Source organism: Eleutherodactylus coqui, chromosome 1 (assembly GCF_035609145.1).
Source record: "Eleutherodactylus coqui strain aEleCoq1 chromosome 1, aEleCoq1.hap1, whole genome shotgun sequence".
In the NCBI taxonomy this organism is placed as follows: Eukaryota; Metazoa; Chordata; class Amphibia; order Anura; family Eleutherodactylidae; genus Eleutherodactylus; species Eleutherodactylus coqui.
Window position 1 is genome coordinate 33,176,321 of NC_089837.1, and position 21,422 is coordinate 33,197,742.

At 43.9% G+C, this 21,422-nt stretch overlaps 1 protein-coding gene across 2 annotated transcripts in view; it reads left to right on the forward strand.

Moving 5' to 3' along the window:
- LOC136619981 (uncharacterized) overlaps nt 1-21,422 on the forward strand; it is a 74,568-nt gene that overhangs the window by 51,299 nt on the left and 1,847 nt on the right. Inside the window, exons 2-3 of one of the 2 annotated variants that reach the window (XM_066594707.1) lie at nt 6,516-6,607; nt 15,782-16,263. In XM_066594707.1, coding sequence (XP_066450804.1) covers nt 6,560-6,607; nt 15,782-16,263 — 530 coding nt within the window. In that variant the 5' untranslated portion in view covers nt 6,516-6,559. The remainder of the gene's footprint in view (nt 1-6,515; nt 6,608-15,781; nt 16,264-21,422) is intronic. The other variant, XM_066594714.1, reaches the window with a different exon arrangement.

The window sequence follows — 21,422 nt, forward strand, 5'->3', positions numbered from 1 at the left end:
GGGGCAGGAAGCAGACATCATACATGTGCGGCTGCTGACTGCTCCGCATTTGACTTAGAGGGAGCGAACAGTGTGGAAATTACGGTACATCAGTATGTGGTGGATACTAATATGTGGGCACCATGTGGCAGTATAGACTATTTTTACATAGACACGGATGTACCTCGTTCCAGTATGTGTGCACTACGGGTCGGACTATTAAATTAAATCACTATATTAAACATACTATATGAGGATTCATGTGGCTGTTTGCTCTGTTATGTTGGCAGAATAGATGACAATGATAGACATTATTTTGGCCGCTCCTATCATTTTAGCACTGTATGGCGGTATTGCTTTTGTGCTGTATGGCAGTATTATTTGTGGACTGTATGGTAGTAGAATTTGAGCTTTGTGTGGTGGTATTTGGGTAATATATGGCGGTATTATTTGTTTATATGGCAGTATTGTTTGGATACTATATGGCGATATAATTTGAGTACTGTATAATGATACAATCTGGACACCATATTACGATATTATTTGATTATTGAATGGTGGCATTGTTTGGGTACTATATGTCGGTATTATTTGGGCACTGTATGGCCGTACTATTTAAGCACTGTTTAGTATTATTTAAACACTGTATGGTGGTTTTATTTTGATATTGTGCTTATGCAGTTTTCTTTCTGTTTGACAGTCAGTTTATTGGTATTGTTTGGGTACGATATGTTAATGTTGTTTTAATACCGTTTGGTGGTACTATTTGAACACTGTATGGCAGTATTATTCAGATACTGTATTGTGGTATTATTTGTGCACTGTATGGCGGCATTATGTGGATACTGTATTGTGGTATTAATTGTGCACTGTATGGAGGGACTATTTTGGGAACTATATGGCAGTATTTTTTGGATACTGTATTCTGGTATTTTTTGTGCACAGTATGGTGGTACTATTTTGGGCACCGTATGGCGGTATTATCCAGATACTGCATCGTGGTATTATTTGTGCACTGTATAGTGGTACTATTTGGGGCACTGTATGGCAGTATTATTCAGACACTGTATCAAGGTATTATTTGTGCACGGTATGGTGGTACTATTTGGGGCACTGTATGGCAGTATTATTTGGATACTGTGCTTCTGCAGTTTTTTTGGTGTTTGACAGCTGATTGTACCTATAGAAGGCATGATAAAACCACATAAATCATTAGATAATTGTGTGGCTCATGTTCAGGACAAGCGGCAGCTGCTCCGCGGGATGTTTGCCCCGAGGACTCCTGTAAGAGTCTCATCCTCTACATAATTTCTCTTGGTTGTGTCTGGAGCGCACATTAATTACAAAGTTGTTCCACACATCAGTCTAACGACGTACAGGAATTACGGAGACGGTTTCATCAGGATGCTAATAGAATTATACTGATGGTGATTGAATCTCTTCCAGAACATAAAATAACAAACTGTAATTAAGTACAAAGGAGCAACTAACTGTTGAAGATAGAGAGGAGCATCGGGAGGTGTGGCGACCTCCACAATACTGTACAACTAACTGCTGAAGATACAGAGGAGCATCAGGAGGTGTGATGCCCTCTACAGTACTGTACAACTAACTGCTGAAGATGCAAAGGAGCATCAGGAGGTGTGACGCCCTCTACAGTACTGTACAACTAACTGCTGAAGATGCAGAAGAGCATCAGGAGGTGTGACGACCTCTACATTACTGTACAACTAACTGCTGAAGATACAGAGGAGCATCAGGAGGTGTGACGACCTCCACAATACTGTACAACTAACTGCTGAAGATACGGAGGAGCATCAGGAGGTGTGACTACCTCCACATTACTGTACAACTAACTGCTGAAGATACGGAGGAGCATCAGTAGGTGTGACGACCTCCACGTTACTGTACAACTAACTGCTGAAGATACAGAGGAGCATCGGGAGGTGTGACGACCTCTACATTCCTGTACAACTAACTGCTGAAGATACAGAGGAGCATCAGGAGGTGTGACGACCTCCACATTACTGTACAACTAACTGCTGAAGATACAGAGGAGCATCAGAAGGTGTGACGACCTCCACGTTACTGTACAACTAACTGCTGAGGATACAGAGGAGCATCAGGAGGTGTCACTGCCTCCACAATACTGTTGAACTAACTGCTGAAGATACAGAGGAACATCGGGAGGTGTGATGCCCTCTATAGTATTGTACAACTAACTGCTGAAGATACAGAGGAGCATCAGGAGGTGTGACGACCTCCACGTTACTGTACAACTAACTGCTGAGGATACAGAGGAGCATCAGGAGGTGTCACTGCCTCCACAATACTGTAGAACTAACTGCTGAAGATACAGAGGAACATCGGGAGGTGTGATGCCCTCTATAGTACTGTACAACTAACTGCTGAAGATATAGAGGAGCATCGGGAGGTGTGACGACCTCTACATTACTGTACAACTAACTGCTGAAGATACAGAGGAGCATCAGGAGGTGTGACGACCTCCACATTACTGTACAACTAACTGCTGAAGATACAGAGGAGCATCAGGAGTTGTCACTACCTCCACAATACTGTACAACTAACTGCTGAAGATACGGAGGAGCCTCAGTAGGTGTGACGACCTCCACGTTACTGTACAACTAACTGCTGAAGATACAGAGGAGCATCAGGAGTTGTCACTGCCTCCACAATACTGTACAACTAACTGCTGAAGATACATAGGAGCATCAGGAGGTGTGACGACCTCCACATTACTGTACAACTAACTGCTGAAGATACAGAGGAGCATCAGGAGGTGTGACGCCCTCCACATTACTGTACAACTAACTGCTGAAGATACAGAGGAGCATCAGGAGGTGTGACTACCTCCACAGTACTCTACAACTAACTGCTGAAGATACAGAGGAGCATCGGGAGGTGTGACGACCTCTACATTACTGTACAACTAACTGCTGAAGATACAGAGGAGCATCGGGAGGTGTGACGACCTCTACATTACTGTACAACTAACTGCTGAAGATACAGAGGAGCATCAGAAGGTGTGACGACCTCCACGTTACTGTACAACTAACTGCTGAGGATACAGAGGAGCATCAGGAGGTGTCACTGCCTCCACAATACTGTAGAACTAACTGCTGAAGATACAGAGGAGCATCGGGAGGTGTGATGCCCTCTATAGTACTGTACAACTAACTGCTGAAGATACAGAGGAGCATCGGGAGGTGTGACGACCTCTACATTACTGTACAACTAACTGCTGAAGATACAGAGGAGCATCAGGAGGTGTGACGACCTCCACATTACTGTACAACTAACTGCTGAAGATACAGAGGAGCATCAGGAGTTGTCACTACCTCCACAATACTGTACAACTAACTGCTGAAGATACGGAGGAGCCTCAGTAGGTGTGACGACCTCCACGTTACTGTACAACTAACTGCTGAAGATACAGAGGAGCATCAGGGGTTGTCACTGCCTCCACAATACTGTACAACTAACTGCTGAAGATACATAGGGGCATCAGGAGGTGTGACGACCTCCACATTACTGTACAACTAACTGCTGAAGATACAGAGGAGCATCAGGAGGTGTGACGCCCTCCACATTACTGTACAACTAACTGCTGAAGATACAGAGGAGCATCAGGAGGTGTGACTACCTCCACAGTACTCTACAACTAACTGCTGAAGATACAGAGGAGCATCGGGAGGTGTGACGACCTCTACATTACTGTACAACTAACTGCTGAAGATACAGAGGAGCATCAGAAGGTGTGACGACCTCCACGTTACTGTACAACTAACTGCTGAGGATACAGAGGAGCATCAGGAGGTGTCACTGCCTCCACAATACTGTAGAACTAACTGCTGAAGATACAGAGGAGCATCGGGAGGTGTGATGCCCTCTATAGTACTGTACAACTAACTGCTGAAGATACAGAGGAGCATCAGGAGGTGTCACTGCCTCCACAATACTGTACAACTAACTGCTGAAGATACAGAGGAGCATCGGGAGGTGTGATGCCCTCTACAGTACTGTACAACTAACTGCTGAAGATACAGAGGAGCATCAGGAGGTGTGACGACCTCCACATTACTGTACAACTAACTGCTGAAGATACAGAGGAGCATCGGGAGGTGTGATGCCCTCTACAGTACTGTACAACTAACTGCTGAAGATACAGAGGAGCATCAGGAGGTGTGACGACCTCCACATTACTGTACAACTAACTGCTGAAGATACAGAGGAGCATCAGGAGTTGTCACTGCCTCCACAATACTGTACAACTAACTGCTGAAGATACAGAGGAGCATCAGGAGGTGTGACGACCTCCACATTACCGTACAACTAACTGCTGAAGATACAGAGGAGCATCAGGAGGTGTGACGACCTCCACATTACTGTACAACTAACTGCTGAAGATACAGAGGAGCATCAGGAGTTGTCACTGCCTCCACAATACTGTACAACTAACTGCTGAAGATACAGAGGAGCATCAGGAGGTGTGACGACCTCCACATTACCGTACAACTAACTGCTGAAGATGCAGAGGAGCATCAGGAGGTGTGATGTCCTCCACAGTACTGTACAGCTAATTACTGCACAACTTTGTAATATTTAGCAATTTACTGACAAATTGTATCCCATGGAAACGCGGCTCAGCCCAGTACTATCAAAGTTATATTAAGGTGATGAGATTTTCCCAGAGTCAAAGTGGGACAAAGGGGTGTGGTCAGGGGCGGGGCCTATCTCAAGGCATGATTTTACCTCTGTCGTTATAAAAAGTACAGGGTCGTTTAAAAAAAAAGACAGATAGCAAATTTCGCAGCATTGCTGCATCCAAAAAAGTGTCAAAATCTGTACCATTGGTGCAGATTTTGACTCGAAATCAGTCATGCACCTGCAGCTGATTGCATACTGTGCGGCGCTCCCCCTCACCTCCTCTGTAGGCTTCCCACTGTTAGCGCTCTCTGGCTTCTGGGTTCCCAGTGGCCTGAAGTTGCCTCACCTGACCAGCATCACCTGACGAGGCCGCTGGTAACCAGAAGCCGGGAAGCACTGATAGCGGGAAGCCTACGGAGCAGGTGAGGAGAGCGCCGCATAGTATGACATCAGATGCACATACGTGGTTGATTTCCAGTCAAAATTTGCACCAATGGTACCAAGTTTGACTGTTTTTTTAGATTCAGAATTTGCAGTGGAAATTTCCACTGCAGACATTTTGCAGCATTTCTGCCACTTGTAAACATACCCTAAGTCATCTAGAGGTATGCTGCCATGTACAGGGTGGCCTCAGTAGTGATAGAGTCCCTTATGTCAGCCCCATTAGTTATAGTGACCCCCACTATAGCACCAGTGGTATTAGTGCTCCCATATACCAGCCCAAGCAATAATAGTGACCCCCCCACAGTAGTCCTAGTAATAACAGTGAACCCCCCTGTAGCCCCAGTAATAATAATAACCCCCCAGTAGTCTCAGTAGGAATAGTGACCCCCCCACAGTAGCTCCAGCAATAATAGTGACCCCAACAGTAGCCCCAGTAATAATAGTGACCCCCCCCAACAGTAGCCCCAGCAATAATAGTGACCCCCATAGTAGCCCCAGCAATCATAGTGACCCCCACAGTAGCCCCAGCAGTAAAAGTGACCCCCCACAGTAGCCCCAGTAGTAATAATGACCTCTCACAGTCGCCCAAGTAGTAATAGTGACCCCCTACAGTAGCCCCAGCAATAATAGTGCCCCCAACAATAGCCCCAGCAATAATAGTGACTCCCCCCAGTAGTAATAGTGACCCCCACAGTAGCCCCAGCAAAAAAGTGATCCCCCCACAGTAGCCCCAGTAGTAATAGTGACCCCCCACAGAAGCCCCAAAGTATTAGCGCTCGCCTAAGACACACATAATTACTTCTTCCTAGTCTTCACAGCGATGCTGCTCCTCTCAGCGTGGCCAGCAGAAGTGTATACACCCACAGCAGTGCCTCCTCCCTTCTCCTCTCCTCTTGCGGAACCAAAGAGGAGAGATGAGGGGAGGAGGGGACAAAGATCGCGAATGCATACACTGGTGTCAGTGTCTGCATCCGGCCCGCGGTGCTGCAAAGTGATTATCGGCCAGGAAGCTGCATCACCCCAGCCAGTAATCATTATGGTGACCCCCACAGCAGTCCAAGTAGTAATAGTGACCCCCTACAGTAGCCCCAATATTAATAGTGACCCCCTACAGTACCCCAAGCAATAATAGTGACCCCCCCCCCCCACAGTAGCCCCAGCAATAATAGTGACCTTCCACAGTAGCACCGGCAATAATAGTGACCCTGCACTGTAGCCCCAGTAGTAATAGTGACCTGCACAGTAGCCCCAGCAATAATAGAGACCCTCCCCCACAGAAGCGCAATAGTATTAGTACCACCCCAACACCCATATACTTACCCCCCTCCTGGTATTCACAGTGAAGCTGCTCCTCTCAGCGCTGCTGCAGGTGTCAGTGTGTGCACCTTCACCATGCCTCCTCCTAATCCTCTCCTCTATTGCAGAACCAAAGTGTAGAGGTAAGGGGAGGAGGGGATGATGATACTTGATGCACACACTACCGTTAGTGTGTGCATCCGGCCCGCAGAACTGCAGAGTGAGTACCAGTATTTAGTCCTTATGTTCTTGTATATAGGGGGCAGTATTATAGTACTTATATTCTTGTACATAGGGGGCAGTATTATAGTAGTTATATTCTTGTACATAGGAGGCAGTATTATAGTAGTTATATTCTTGTACATAGGAGCAGTATTATAGTAGTTATATTCTTGTACATAGGAGCAGTATTATTGTAGTTATATTCTTGTACATAGGGGGCAGTATTATAGTAGTTATATTCCAGTACATAGGAGCCATATTATAGTAGTTATATTCTTGTACATAGGGGGCACTATTATAGTAGTTATATTCTTGTACATAGGAGGCAGTATTATAGTAGTTATATTCTTGTACATAGGAGCAGTATTATTGTAGTTATATTCTTGTACATAGGGGGCAGTATTATAGTAGTTATGTTCCAGTACATAGGAGCCATATTATAGTAGTTATATTCTTGTACATAGGGGGCACTATTATAGTAGTTATATTTTTGCACACAGGGGGCAGTATTATAGTAGTTATATTCTTGTACATAGGGGGCAGTATTATAGTAGTTATATTCTTGTACATAGGCGGCAGTATTATAGTAGTTAAATTCTTGTACACAGGGGGCAGTATTATAGTAGTTATATTCTTGTACATAGGGGGCAGTATTATAGTAGTTATATTCTTGTACATAGGGGGCAGTATTATAGTAGTTATATTCTTGTACACAGGGGGCAGTATTATAGTAGTTATATTCTTGTAAATAGGGGGCAGTATTATGGTAGTTGTATTCTTGTACACAGGGGGCAGTATTATAGTAGTTATATTCTTGTACATAGGGGGCAGTATTATAGTAGTTATATTCTTGTACATAGGGGGCAGTATTATAATAGTTATATTCTTGTACACAGAGGGCAGTATTATAGTAGTTATATTCTTGTACATAGGGGGCAGTATTATAGTAGTTATATTCTTGTACATAGGGAGCAGTACTATAGTAGTTATATTCTTGTACAAAGGGGGGCAGTATTATAGTAGTTATATTCTGGTACACAGGGAGCAGTATTATAGTAGTTATATTCTTGTACATAGGGGGCTGTATTATAGTAGTTATATTCTTGTACATAGGGGCAGTATTATAGTAGTTATATTCTTGTACATAGGGGGCAGTATTATAGTAGTTATATTCTTGTACATTGGAGGCAGTATTATAGTAGTTATATTCTTGTACATAGGAGGCAGTATTATAGTAGTTATATTCTTGTACATAGGGAGCAGTATTATAATAGTTATATTCTTGTACATAGGGGGCAGTATTAAAGTAGTTATATTCTTGTATATAGGAGCAGTATTATAGTAGTTATATTCTTGTATATAGGAGCAGTATTATAGTAGTTATATTCTTGTACATAGGGGGCAGTATTATAATAGTGATATTCTTGTACATAGGGGTAGTATTATATTAGTAATATTCTTGTAGATAGGCGGCAGTATTATAGTAGTTATATTCTTGTACACAGGGGGCAGTATTATAGTAGTTATATTCTTGTACATAGGGGGCAGTATTATATTAGTTATATTCTTGTACATAGGGGGCAGTATTATAGTAGTTATATTCTTGTACACAGAGGGCAGTATTATAGTAGTTATATTCTTGTACATATGGGGCAGTATTATAGTAGTTATATTCTGGTACACAGGGAGCAGTATTATAGTAGTTGTTTTCTTGTACATAGGGGGCAGTATTATAGTAGTTATATTCTTGTACATATGGGACAGTATTATAGTAGTTATATTCTTGTACATAGGGGGCAGTATTATAGTAGTGATATTCTTGTACATAGGGGTAGTATTATAGTAGTAATATTCTTGTAGATAGGCGGCAGTATTATAGTAGTTATATTCTTGTACACAGGGGGCAGTATTATAGTAGTTATATTCTTGTACATAGGGGGCAGTATTATAGTAGTTATATTCTTGTACATAGGGGACAGTATTATAGTAGTTATATTCTTGCACACAGGGGGCAGTATTATAGTAGTTATATTCTTGTACATAGGGGGCAGTATTATAGTAGTTATATTCTGGTACACAGGGAGCAGTATTATAGTAGTTATTTTCTTGTACATAGGGGGCAGTATTATAGTAGTTATATTCTTGTACATATGGGACAGTATTATAGTAGTAATATTCTTGTACATAGCTGGCAGTATTAGAGTAGTTATATTCTTGTACATAGGGGGCAGTATTATAGTAGTTATATTCTTGTACATAGGAAGCATTTTTATAGTAGTTATATTCTTGTACATAGGGGGCCGTATTATAGTAGTTATATTCTTGTACATAGAAGGCAGTATTATAGTAGTTATATTCCTGTACATAGGGGGCCGTATTATAGTAGTTATATTCTTGTACTTAGGGGCAGTATTATAGTAGTTATATTCCTGTACATAGAGGTCAGCATTATAGTAGTTACATTCTTGTACATAGGGGACAGTATTATAGTAGTAATATTCTTGTACATAAGGGGCAGTACTATAGTAGTTATATTCTTGTACATAGGGGGCTGTATTATAGTAGTAATATTCTTGTACATAGGGGGCAGTATTATAGTAGTTATATTCTTGTACATAGGGGGCAGTATTATAGTATTTATATTCTTGTACATAGGGGGCAGTATTATAGTAGTTATATTCTTGTACATAGGAGGCAGTATTATAGTAGTTATATTCTTGTACATAGGGGGCAGTATTATAGTAGTTATATTCTTGTACATAGGAGGCAGTATTATAGTAGTTATATTCTTGTACATAGGGGGCAGTATTATAGTAGTTATATTCTTGTACATAGGAGGCAGTATTATAGTAGTTATATTCTTGTACATAGGGGGCAGTATTATAGTAGTTATATTCTTGTACATAGGAGGCAGTATTATAGTAGTTATATTCTTGTACATAGGAGGCAGTATTATAGTAGTTATATTCTTGTACATAGGGGGCAGTATTATAGTAGTTATATTCTTGTACATAGGAGGCAGTATTATAGTAGTTATATTCTTGTACATAGGGGGCAGTATTATAGTAGTTATATTCTTGTACATAGGAGGCAGTATTATAGTAGTTATATTCTTGTACATAGGGGGCAGTATTATAGTAGTTATATTCTTGTACATAGGAGCAGTATTATAGTAGTTATATTCTTGTACATAGGGGGCAGTATTATAGTAGTTATAATATTGTACATTATAGTACATCTTGTTTTGCCTGTTGATTATTAGCACATAGATGTCTTATATTTCCGGTACGCATGTCTCTGGACACTATGCATAGAGCAGCCGAGACTAATCCAGAGCAGCAAAAGCTGCTGAAATGCATTCAGGCCCATTGTTTTTTGATGTGTGTATTTGCATCATTCCTTGCATATTAAGCAGTGAAATGAATGGGTTCCGATAAGGACGGTTGGCTTCTCTCCAGTATAGACAGAGGAACATCACAGGAGAATACCCCGACTAAGGGAATGTTATCAAAATAAAATAAATTAGAAGTCATTTCATATGAGGCCCCAGAAATTCATCAGAACCTGGCGGGCAGGAAGTGCGCATCTATTATGGGGCCGACAGGTGGGACGATTCCGGCAGGTGCCAAATACTGATTCCTAAGCAATTTCAGGCACTGAATGTTTGAACTTGATTCTCCTTTGAGGTTACAGGAATTCGCCATGTGCCCTGCGATGGGGAAATTAATGGCGTCACATGACCATTCCTCTGCATTTTTTCCTCCTCTGTTGTGTGGCCCAGATGCGTTGCTTCCCCTGTATGCGCGACCAAAGCTTTGTTTTTGCAAGACCTTTTCAATATTGTTTGGTAGCCTCAATTAATTTGTCCGCTGATTGGAAATGAAGCTCAGAATGCAGACGATAATCTCGGCAGATTAGTATTCGTTAAGTGCCCAGGCAGCGCGTCCTCTCTACAGCTGTTCGCTGCCATTCTCCGTGTAACCCTTTAGGGTAATGAAGTAGGTTGGGGACGCGGCTCGAAGTAAATGGAGAAAGTTTCAAAAAGTGCAACTTTGTATCAATTTCTGTTCTCCATAGTATAAATATACGACATAAGATTCGCAACTATTGCAACATTTTCCATCCTCTGTAAACTTTAGTAACATTTCTGCAAAATTCGAATGACAACTTGTTTATGTACAAAGTTGTGACCCAAGAAATTCTCTGCGGCTCTGCAGGAACGAGATATTCCGGTTGCTACAATGAAAATGTTTGCAGTATAATGATGCTATTTACAGAAATGTCAGTGCAGATTCTCGCTGATGTGTTTTACATATAAAGAGTGAAAAAAACTTATACCGCAATGTAAATGCATCCAAAATGTGAATGAGAAGGGGGGATGGGCTCCTCCGGGGAGCAGGAAGAGCCTTCAGGGGTCGGATCCCTTATGGCCTTAGCTGATATCCCAGAGCATTTGTTAAGGGGTGTGTGTGCCCCAGGTACTAGATGCCAGGTGAGCACCAACAAGCCGGACTGCTCAAGGGCATACGTAGCATAGAGGCAGAACATGCAACTGCTATGGGGCCCTTGTAGAGAGGGGCCCCAGTTATACTTGCACCATCCATTTTGCTACTTGGTAGCAGTAATATATGCAGGACTCCTATCCACAGAGCATCTGCATTGTCAGCAAACTGGGGGTTGAGAATTGGCCGAAGGGACCTTATGAAAGTCCTAATATGGTTGGCAGTGAAATTGTAAGGGGCCGCCCTAGAGGTATAAAATGGTTGAATTGACAATGAACTGTGAAATGCATCAAAATTTGCGCAAATTATTGGATGCACCAAAATAACACCAACCGTACCAAAGGGGGAGCAGGAAGGTGGTGCAAAGAGGGACCTGGTGTGTTGGTTGCCTAAAGCCTGAGAGCAGAAAGTGCTTTGCTACTACCCCAACCATCTGGACTGTGACCAAGAGCAAGGGGAACAATGCGGTGGAATTGCACTGCTGACCTCAGGCAGCAATTCCTGAGCAACATAACTGTAAGTGAGGCCAGCCTCAACAAAAACATTAGGTGTGCTCACCACTAGGGGTGGGACGAAAGTTGATATTTATAGCAAATTTCCATTCTTAGTTACAAACTGAGATAGGGTTACAGAAGTGGAAGTCTATATGGGATGTTATGCTGCACTCCGGGGTCATGGCTCTAATTTCCATACTGGGAGCTCCAATTCTGAGAGGGCATAAAGTGGGCATTCAGTGCACATACATATCTAGGGCAGGGAACTGAGTATTGGTCCTGGGAGAAGAAAACTATAGCTATTATTTTCCACTTGTTGTGACTCTATTGGGTGACAGCTCGGACCCTCACCTCCACTGTAATATACATGCCTAAATCGGCCAGTGTTCTCTTCAGTGGAAGAAGGAGGCAAGCAGATACCAAACATCTTTATCTCATATAAGAACGAAGGATGGAGTATGCCATCCACAGTCCATAGGTGTGTAATATATAGTAATAGCCCCCTCCAGGACCCAGAGTAGTCCCCTCCCGCTACTCATGAGTGCACAGAATAAGGTAATGGCGTTCCCCGTACCCTGCGCTGTAATAAATGTCAGCTCTGCATTACAAATGTCAGTTGAGTTGAGCTGATTGCTCATAATACGTTTTGTTAAGTGATCCATTAAGTCATGGATCCGGAATGTTCGGTATTCTCCCGAGGAGTCTATTGTATCACTCCTGTATTGAACATCTTGTTGTATGCAATTAAGACGTCTTGATGATCTGAATGTAATCGCCGTCCTCGCTTCTCACTAGATGCCTGCTGCTGTGAGTTCTCCACACCTCCATATCACATATACGCCTGATATATTCTTATGGGCCGTCGGAAACTCTTAAAGTGAACCTGTCAGCGAGTGTTCATTTTAATAAGAAATCACTTCAACGACTACAAAGATACTTGATGAGGATGTGCTGCTTCCTTACGACACAGCGCTATACTCCAATTACAGTATTCCAGCTGCTAGTTGCCACCACTAGGGGGCGATCTGTAAACAGCTGTATATAGCTCCTAATCACTTCTGTCTCTCCCCAATGCCTTCTCTTTCTCTAACTCTATCTCTGTCTTCTACTCTCCTTGTCTCTTTCTTTATCTTTGTCACTTTCTCTCTCCTCTCTGTTTTTTCTCTCTCCTTCTTTCTTCCTCTCCTCCTGTCTTCCACTCCTTGTTTTTCTTCCTCTCATCCTTTCTGTCCTTCTCTCTTTCTCTGTCTCTTCTTTTCTCCGTGTCTCCTCTATCTCCTTCTCTTTCTCTACCACTTCTTCTCTCCTTTTCCTCTGCTCTCCCCCTCTGCTTTCTCTTCCTCTCTCTTTGTCTCTTCCTTCTCTCTCTGTCTTTTCTCTCTTTATCTCCTTCTCTTCCTCTCTCTTTGTCTCTTCCTTTCTCTCCTCCTCTCTTCTTGATTATTTCCCTCTCTCTCTGGTTCATCTTCTCTCTGTGTCTTTCTCTTCTGTCTTTCTCTATTCCTTTTCTCTCTGTCTTTTCGCTCTTTATCTCCTTCTCTTCTTCCCTTCTTCTCCCCCTCTCCCTGTCTCTTCCTCTGTATTTGCAGTATATACTAGTTGACCCGTTGATGATCTCCGCTGTATCGGATGCACACATTAGTTTAATTTACAGTTGTGCTCCTTCATCAGCCAGAAATAATTCTCCAACTGAGCCGGACCCCCCTTCCCCCCAGAAACCAGCCAACCGCTCATCCGTCTCCATCAGTGTGAGCTGAGATCCTGGGACCACCGTGCAGCTACCCCATGTAGACGGATAACCCTGCGCTGCCACGAGTGACACCACCACAGTTATTAATGGTGACAACTCTATTATCATGGCCCTGGCCCAACAGACAGTTATCACTGTGTTATCTGTGGGGTTACAAAGGACTGCAGGTCACATCTACTACATTATCTGTCCTCAGAGAGTTATCACTGTGTTATCTGTGGGGTTACATAGGACTGCAGGGAACATCTACTATATTATCTGTACTCAGGCAGTTATCACTATGTTATCTGTGGGGTTACATAGGACTGCAGGGAACATCTACTACATTACCTGTACTCAGAGAGTTATCACTATGTTATCTGTGGGGTTACATAGGACTGCAGGGAACATCTACTATATTATCTGTACTCAGGCAGTTATCACTGTGTTATCTGTGGGGTTACATAGGACTGCCAGTCACATCTACTACATTGTCTGTCCTCAGAGAGGTATCACTGTGTTGTCTGTGGGGTTACATAGGGCTGCAGGTCACATCTACTACATTATCTGTCCTCAGAGAGTTATCACTGTGTTATGTGTGGGGTTACATAGGACTGCAAGTCACATTTACTATATTATCTGTAGTCAGTTAGTTATCACTGGGTTATCTGTGGGGTTACATAGGACTGCAGGTCACACCTACTACATCTGTACCCAGAAAGTTACCAGTGTGTTGTCTGTGGGATTACATAGGACTGCAAGTCACATCTGCTACATTATCTGTAGTGAGATAGATATCACTGTGCTATCTGTGGGGTTACATAGGACTGCAGGTCGCATCTACTACATTACCTGTCCTTAGCCATCCCTATGTATGGAGGAGTTACAGTAAGCGACGTGTTGGGCTCTGCTACATCTGTAATTCTGGGTTCCATCTGCTGCGCTGCACACGTTCTGCTGGTGATGCAGCAGAGCTCAGCTGTCCGCGCAGCAGATGGTTCCAGACAAACACCTGCCTTCTGGAATAAGTGATGATTTGTGAGCTGCAGTCCTGACACCTCTCTGAAGGCTCCTTGTGTCCTCCTCTAAGGTCATCCTGTCCTCAAGGTGACTCCTGCAGCTCGCTGACCGTCTGTCTCATCTTGTTGATTTGCACCTCGTTAATTAATGTCTTCAATCTGTGGTATTTCTGTCCCGCCCGGTTATGGATGAGCGCAGGATGTCTCGCCCTCCCTGACACCTCCAGCTATTAATACAGCTGCAGTCTGAAGCGTCACACCTGGGACCCCGCGGACTGTATAATCAGGGCTCACCAGTCACCGCTATATAATGGGGCATCCGACCCTACAAAAACTGCGCAACATTGTGTGCAGGACGCAGATAATCCCCTATATGTCGTATAAGTGGATATGATACATTTTACCTGCACTGATACATTGTAACAAAAGAGATTTGTGCTGCTGATGGGTTGCGCTCACAGAGGATTGTGCAGACTGGATACATTGTAGCCACTTCTCAGCCGTGGGATATATTCGCTCTGAATAGGTATTCAGACTGTAAAGATGAATTTTTCCTATTCACTGATAGCAAGCAGAGATCTTGAAAATGTGGAGGAATGAAAAATAAAGAGGCAGATTTATTAATAATTAGAATGTCTAATTTTTGATGCAGAAATGAAAAAGCCTGAAATCTGCATCAGAATCTGCAGTTAGCCCTGCGGCGGGGGCGGTGGTTTCGATGCTGGCAGAATGAAAACGCCCGTATGAAAGCGCCCTTCAAGGGATTGTGCCAGAAATCCCTTTTATCACTAAGTGATAGAAGTCCGATCGGTGGGGGTGTCAGCACTGAGATCCCCACTGATTCCGTGGGTGGGGGTCCTCTGCCCCTCCTCATCGGCGTGATGAATGAAGCGACAATCATGCCATCACAGCCCCACTCCATTCACCCATACTGGCATGGCTACAGATAGGTGAGCGCTTGCACTCGGCTATTTCCATGTGGTAGCCATATGCATTGTGTGCCCATTTTTTACGTCCATTTTTCTCGTGCGCAAAAATAAAAACGGAAAGGAGGCCCAATTGTTATGTCGGCTTGGTCATAACCCACCGAAAACACCCAGAAAAGGGGACATGACAAACGGTGAGCAAAAAAGTATACTTAAAGTATACTTGAATGAGTGGTTCTAGCCCAGAATAGCGCAGGCGGCCATATTTTTACATGGACAATCAGTCCATATAAAAAAAAAATCCTATGTGAATAGTCCTGTGACTTTAACGGGTCCATGTGCCGTCAGTTACACACAACACAGGGGCCAAAAATACACCGTACGCATAAGTCCTGAACCCCTTAGTGAGGCCAATAGCCTTTTTACTGACCTCACTAATGGGAATTAAATATACAGCTTATCCTATAAAACATTAATATTCATGTGTGTATGTGATTTGCAGGGCACAATGTGGCAGCTCTTGGCCTTACGTCTGGTGCTGAACCTGTGGCTCGTTATATCATTCAGCTCAGGCCAAAGTGGAGATGACGTCCTGGCCGATTTGGGATCTGGATACATCCTGGACACCCCTCAAGACCAACCCAAAGTGCCTCAATATTCCCGGCAAGACACAAACAAGTGTCAGCTGACTTTTGTGACCCAACAGCAGGAGTCATGCTTGGGGAAAGACAACTCTTGGAACATGAAGGAGGAAGTGAAGTATCTCCAGAACCTTCTACAGGATAACAATCGGGTCCTGCAGAGCCTCAGATATACAGTGAATGCAGATGCTCAAGACTTGGGGTACCAACAGGTCATCTCTGAACATAACAAAGGAATCAGGGAGGACAACAAGGAATTCTATGGGACACTGAACAAAATCATTCATGAGCTCCACACTCGAATGGATGATGAGGGTGCAGAGGTCATCGATGAGAAGAAGAAGTAAGCATCCGATTGTTACGTGTTCAATTTCCACATTTTATACCTAGATATCATCTACATATCATGGTATTTTGCTTTACTTATTTTGAGTTATGTCATGTCTTCTACTCTAGTCACGTCCACACTTGAACTCTTAACTTGGACCAACCACAAGCTGGTATTAATATTCAAGTTAAAAGGGTTTTCAAGGAAACATCTCTTGATGACTTATTCTTAAAGGGGTACACCATAGCAGACATCTACAGTATATCCACAGGATATGCCGTTACTGTCTGATAACTCCAGGTGTCACTTTTCGGTCCAGCATCTATACTGCACCTCCATTCACATCTAAAGAGGTAATAGAAATAGCTCAACTCTTTCCATGGCTCCCATAGAAGAGAACAATGCCAGTATTACATTAATGGGCCCAAACCCACAAGTCCAGTGATAAGTGAGAAAAGCAAAGGCAGAGCTCCTCTTTGGTAAGCAATAAGGACGTGAATGTTCAAGCAGGAACAGTCAATATGTGCTTGAAGGGAGACTAGGTGTATGGGTAGGATGACAAAATAGTGTGTGGAAGGTGCTGCCAACCCACAAACGCTATCCAGCAGACCTTATAAGGTGAAGAAATACATATTTAAAGCCAAGGAGTACAAACTTGAGCTCTTAACCTTGACCATCCACAACCTGGTATTAATATTTAAGTCAAAGGGGGTTTCGAGGAAATATCCATTGATGAACTATTTTTAAAGGGGTATTTCATCTCAGACAAATGTAGTATGCCCACAAGATATGCCATACATGTCTGATCAGTGCAGGTGCCACCTCTAGGACCAACATCTATGCTGCAACTCTATTCATACCTGTACGCTTAGGGAAACCCCTTGGCTTTTTCCATAACTCCCATGGAACAGAATAGTAAGAGTGGCTAATACTCTCTCCTTTCCCCAAATGGTTTCTGCAGCTGCCCCCCATATGGTGGGCCTGGAATAAGCTGAACCCCATTCTTGACACATGAGCAGGTCCTAAAAGTGAGACCCCCCACCTAGAGCTCCAATAATGAGTAAGAAAAGCATTCATGACCTGTCCTCAGGATGCCCAGCCCTGACTGCAATGAGGAGCCGGAAGTGTAAGACGAGGTATCACTGCCTTTTTGTTTTCAATGGGAGTGAAGCCGTCAATTACACTTCCGGCCCTGACCACCGATGGCAATGCCCAGCCTCTTCACTGACAGGGAGCTGGAGGATCAGATGATCGGTGGGGATATCCGCCGATCAACTACTGATAACCTACCCTGAGGATAGATCATCAATAGTGAAAGCCTGGAATACCCCTTTAAGGATAAGTAATCATTGTATGTCCTCCACTAATTAGCAAAGTTGAGGGGCGTTGCCCTTACGGTTCCAGGTACAGTTGCTCGTGTCTGGTGTGGCAGCTCAGCTCCATTTAGTTGACGATGAAGATAGAAACTTCCTAAACATACCTGGATTTTATCATTAACAGGGTTGTACAGAATTTTTAAAAAATGTCTGCTTCCTTCCCAAAACCATGCCACACCTGTCTACAGGTCACATGTGGTATTACAGCCCATTCCCATTCACTGCAATGGAGCTGCATTACAAGACAAAGCACATGAGATCTGGAGGGGGACATCCCAAAATCCCACCATTGGAACCAAAAAGCTTGTCCCACCCCTGCTGGAGACCCTCCGTAAAGTTCCGTATTGAAAGTTTCACAGTTGGTGTCCTTCGTGGTCTCTTTCCTCATTATCTTCTACAAGTCTAGTACTTGGCTCCTTATCTGTTTGCCAATAATTGGCATCTAAGAGAACAGCGGGATAGAAAACATGAGGACACAATGTCATCGGCAGGATGATTGATGACCCTCGAGTAACAGCCTGGAAACCAGCAAAGTGCAAAATAATGGGAGAGGCAGTCTAGGACTAACGACATTATAATGACAGGATGCAATTATCCCAAGTGATGGGGCCGCACTCTGTTTCTAGGGCAGTTAACTCCTTCTGACATTACGGTATTCTCTAGCAACTAATGTGGATGCCATGACAGGATTCCCTCCCCATCCCCGGTCATAAGAAAACAGCATACTTTACACTGATAGGCAGGACAAAGCTCATTACATAAATATGGTTCCAGAGCTGAGCCCAGTACATAGATACAACCCCAGAACCAAGCTCATAACATAAGTACAGTAGCAGAACTAAGCAACTGTGTGCTGATAGCTCGACATTGGAGTCTCACAACATCAATGGGGAGGGAAGAGAGCAGAGAGGAGGATGATTCCTGTAGCCCTACAAGATGCTGCCACACAGGGGAAGAAAATCAACTGGCCAGGTTGACCCAAGGGAGACGATCGTCCCTGGCCTCCACCTGCCTGGTATTCCTCTTACAAGTGGGTGAACAGCGGCCAATGCAACTGCACAGTTCACATGTAAGGTGGCCATACCTGCCATTGGGAATGTCACCCAGCTTTCCCATAATCCTGAATCACATCAATGCAATATCGTAAACCTCGCGCTCCTACACTAAACTGTACTGTGGAGATGAGCGAGCACCAAAATGCTCGAGTGCTCGTTACTCGAGTCGAACTTTCAGTGATGCTCGAGAGTTTGTTTCGAGTAACGAACCCCATTGAAGTCAATGGGCGACTCGAGCATTTTTGTATATGACTGGTGCTCCGCTAAGGTTTTCACTTGTGAAAATCTTAGCAAATCACCAAAGTCATGTAAAAAACACAGAAATGGATAGGGCAGGCGAGGAGCAACATACAGGGCTGCATTTCGGGCTCCGAGGTCTCACTATTAAGCCACAATAGTGGCAAGAGTGAGACCCCCCCCCCCCCCTCGCACTGTCAGCATAAAGATTGTTCTCCTCTGCCACAGCTGTAACAGCTGTGACAGAGAAGAACGTTGTTAGCCCATTGAATTCAATGGAGCCGGCAATACAGCCGGCTCCATTGAAAGCAATGGGCTGCCGGCGAGCGCGGGATGAATTTTCGGGAAGGGCTTAAAAATATAAGTCCTTCCCTGAAAATCATCCAAAAATGTGTAAAAATAAAAAAAAAAATATACTCACCTTGTCCCGGCAGACGGAGTTCAGCCGCGGCCGGCCGGCAGTTCTCCTGAACTGCTGTGAGTAGTATTCAGCAGCCGGGGATTTAAAATCCCCACCTGCTGAATGACAGCTGAGAGCTGCCCCTGATTGGTCCCTGCGCTGAGCCAATCAGAGGCAGCACTCACTCACCCATTCATGAATTCATGAATGGGTGAGTGAGAGCTGCCTCTGATTGGTGAGGCTGTGACCAATCAGAGGCAGCTCATTCAGCAGGCGGGGATTTTAAATCCCCGGCTGCTGAATACTACTCACAGCAGTGCAGGAGAACTGCCGGACGGCCACAGCTGAACTCCGTCTGCCGGGACAAGGTGAGTATATATATTTTTTTTAATTTTTACACAGTTTAGGATGATTTTCAGGGAAGGGCTTATATTTTTAAGCCCTTCCCGAAAATTCAACCCGAGATCGCCGGCAGCCCATTGCTTTCAATGGAGCTGGCTGTATTGCCGGCTCCATTGAATTCAATGGTCAGTGCTCGTTTAATCGAGACGAGTACCGCGTGGTGCTCGTCTCGAGTAACGAGCATCTCGAGCACCCTAATACTCGAACGAGCATCAAGCTCGGACGAGTATGCTCGCTCATCTCTACTGTACTGTTAATTAGAAACAGTCAGTAAGTTTGTCATTGGACACACTACTAACAAACCAGCTGACTTCTTAGTGCAGAGGAGGGCACTTATTTCATTCTATTTCCAACCTAAAAAGGGAAATCAGTAGAGTAAGCAATCTGCAGACACTGAACAAGCAGGGAATGCTGGAAGATTTAAGTTCCGAGTTTGAGAATTGTCAGATAATTTGCCAATTAAATTAAAGTTGCAGGAAGAAGTAAGTGAACCCTTTAGGATTCCCTGGATTTCTGCATTGATTACAAATAGAATGTGGTTTGATTGTTATTTAAGTCACAATTCTAACGAGACACAATGTGACTAACAACACACAGACAGCTGTACCGTTCATGGATTTTATTGAACACATTGAGTAATCATTCTCAGTGTAGGGAAAAAGTAAGTGAACCTTTGTGGTAATGACTTCTTCAACAGCTAAATGGAAAAATGTATTTTCATCAAGGAGATGAGATTGGAAGTGCTTTACCCTGTAAAGGCACACAAAGCCTGGTTACTGACAAATCTGTTCTGCTCAAGAAAGACTGGTCAATGTGAACTGCGCCTCAATGGAAACAACTTTCAGAAGATGTGTTATAGAGAAGCTTTAGGCTAGAAAAAGCTACAAAGGCTAAAGACCTGGGAGCACATCAATTCAAGGTTAAAGGAGTTATCTGCAGATGGAAGAAATTTAGGACCATTCTACTCTCCCTAAGAGCATTCTGTTATATCACTCCAACAGGAACAGCAAATGGCCTGCAGCAGACTCTGTAAACTGCAGAAACCTCTGTTCATGTGTCCATTATTACAAAACCACTGATGAAGAATGGTGATCATGAGAGGAGATCACACGGGTCTGGAGAACCCATAAAACATCTTTGGATGACCCATTCTTCCTCCAAAGCTACAATGTCCTGTAGTGTCCTGTCTTGTCACCTCACCTGTGGCTCACAAGTGAGGAAAGCTTGGGGCTGACATAGTTTGGGGCACTATTGAACAAGTACATAGAGTGTTGTGTATCACGCAACATTGGAAGTTGAGGGCATCAATTGTTGCTTTACTTAAAGGGGTTGTCTCGCGGCAAACATCAAAATTTTACCTTACCCCATTCCCCCTGTCCCCCCCCCCCCGGCATAAAATAGCAATTTAAAGCGGTTTTTAAACCGCTTGCTACTCACCAATCCAATGAAATATGGAGTTATAAAAATCTTCTCCCTAAGATGGCCGCCGGTCCTTTTCCCAGGGATGCACTGCGGTTTTCTCCCATGGTGCACCGTGGGTCTTCTCCCATGGTGCACCATGGGCTCTGTGCGTTCCATTGCCGATTCCAGCCTCCTGATTGGCTGGAATCGGCACACGTGACTGGGCGGAGCTACGATGACGACGCAGTGACCAGCTCTCCGGCACGAGCGGCCCCATTCGCCAGCCAGAGCACGGACTGCGCA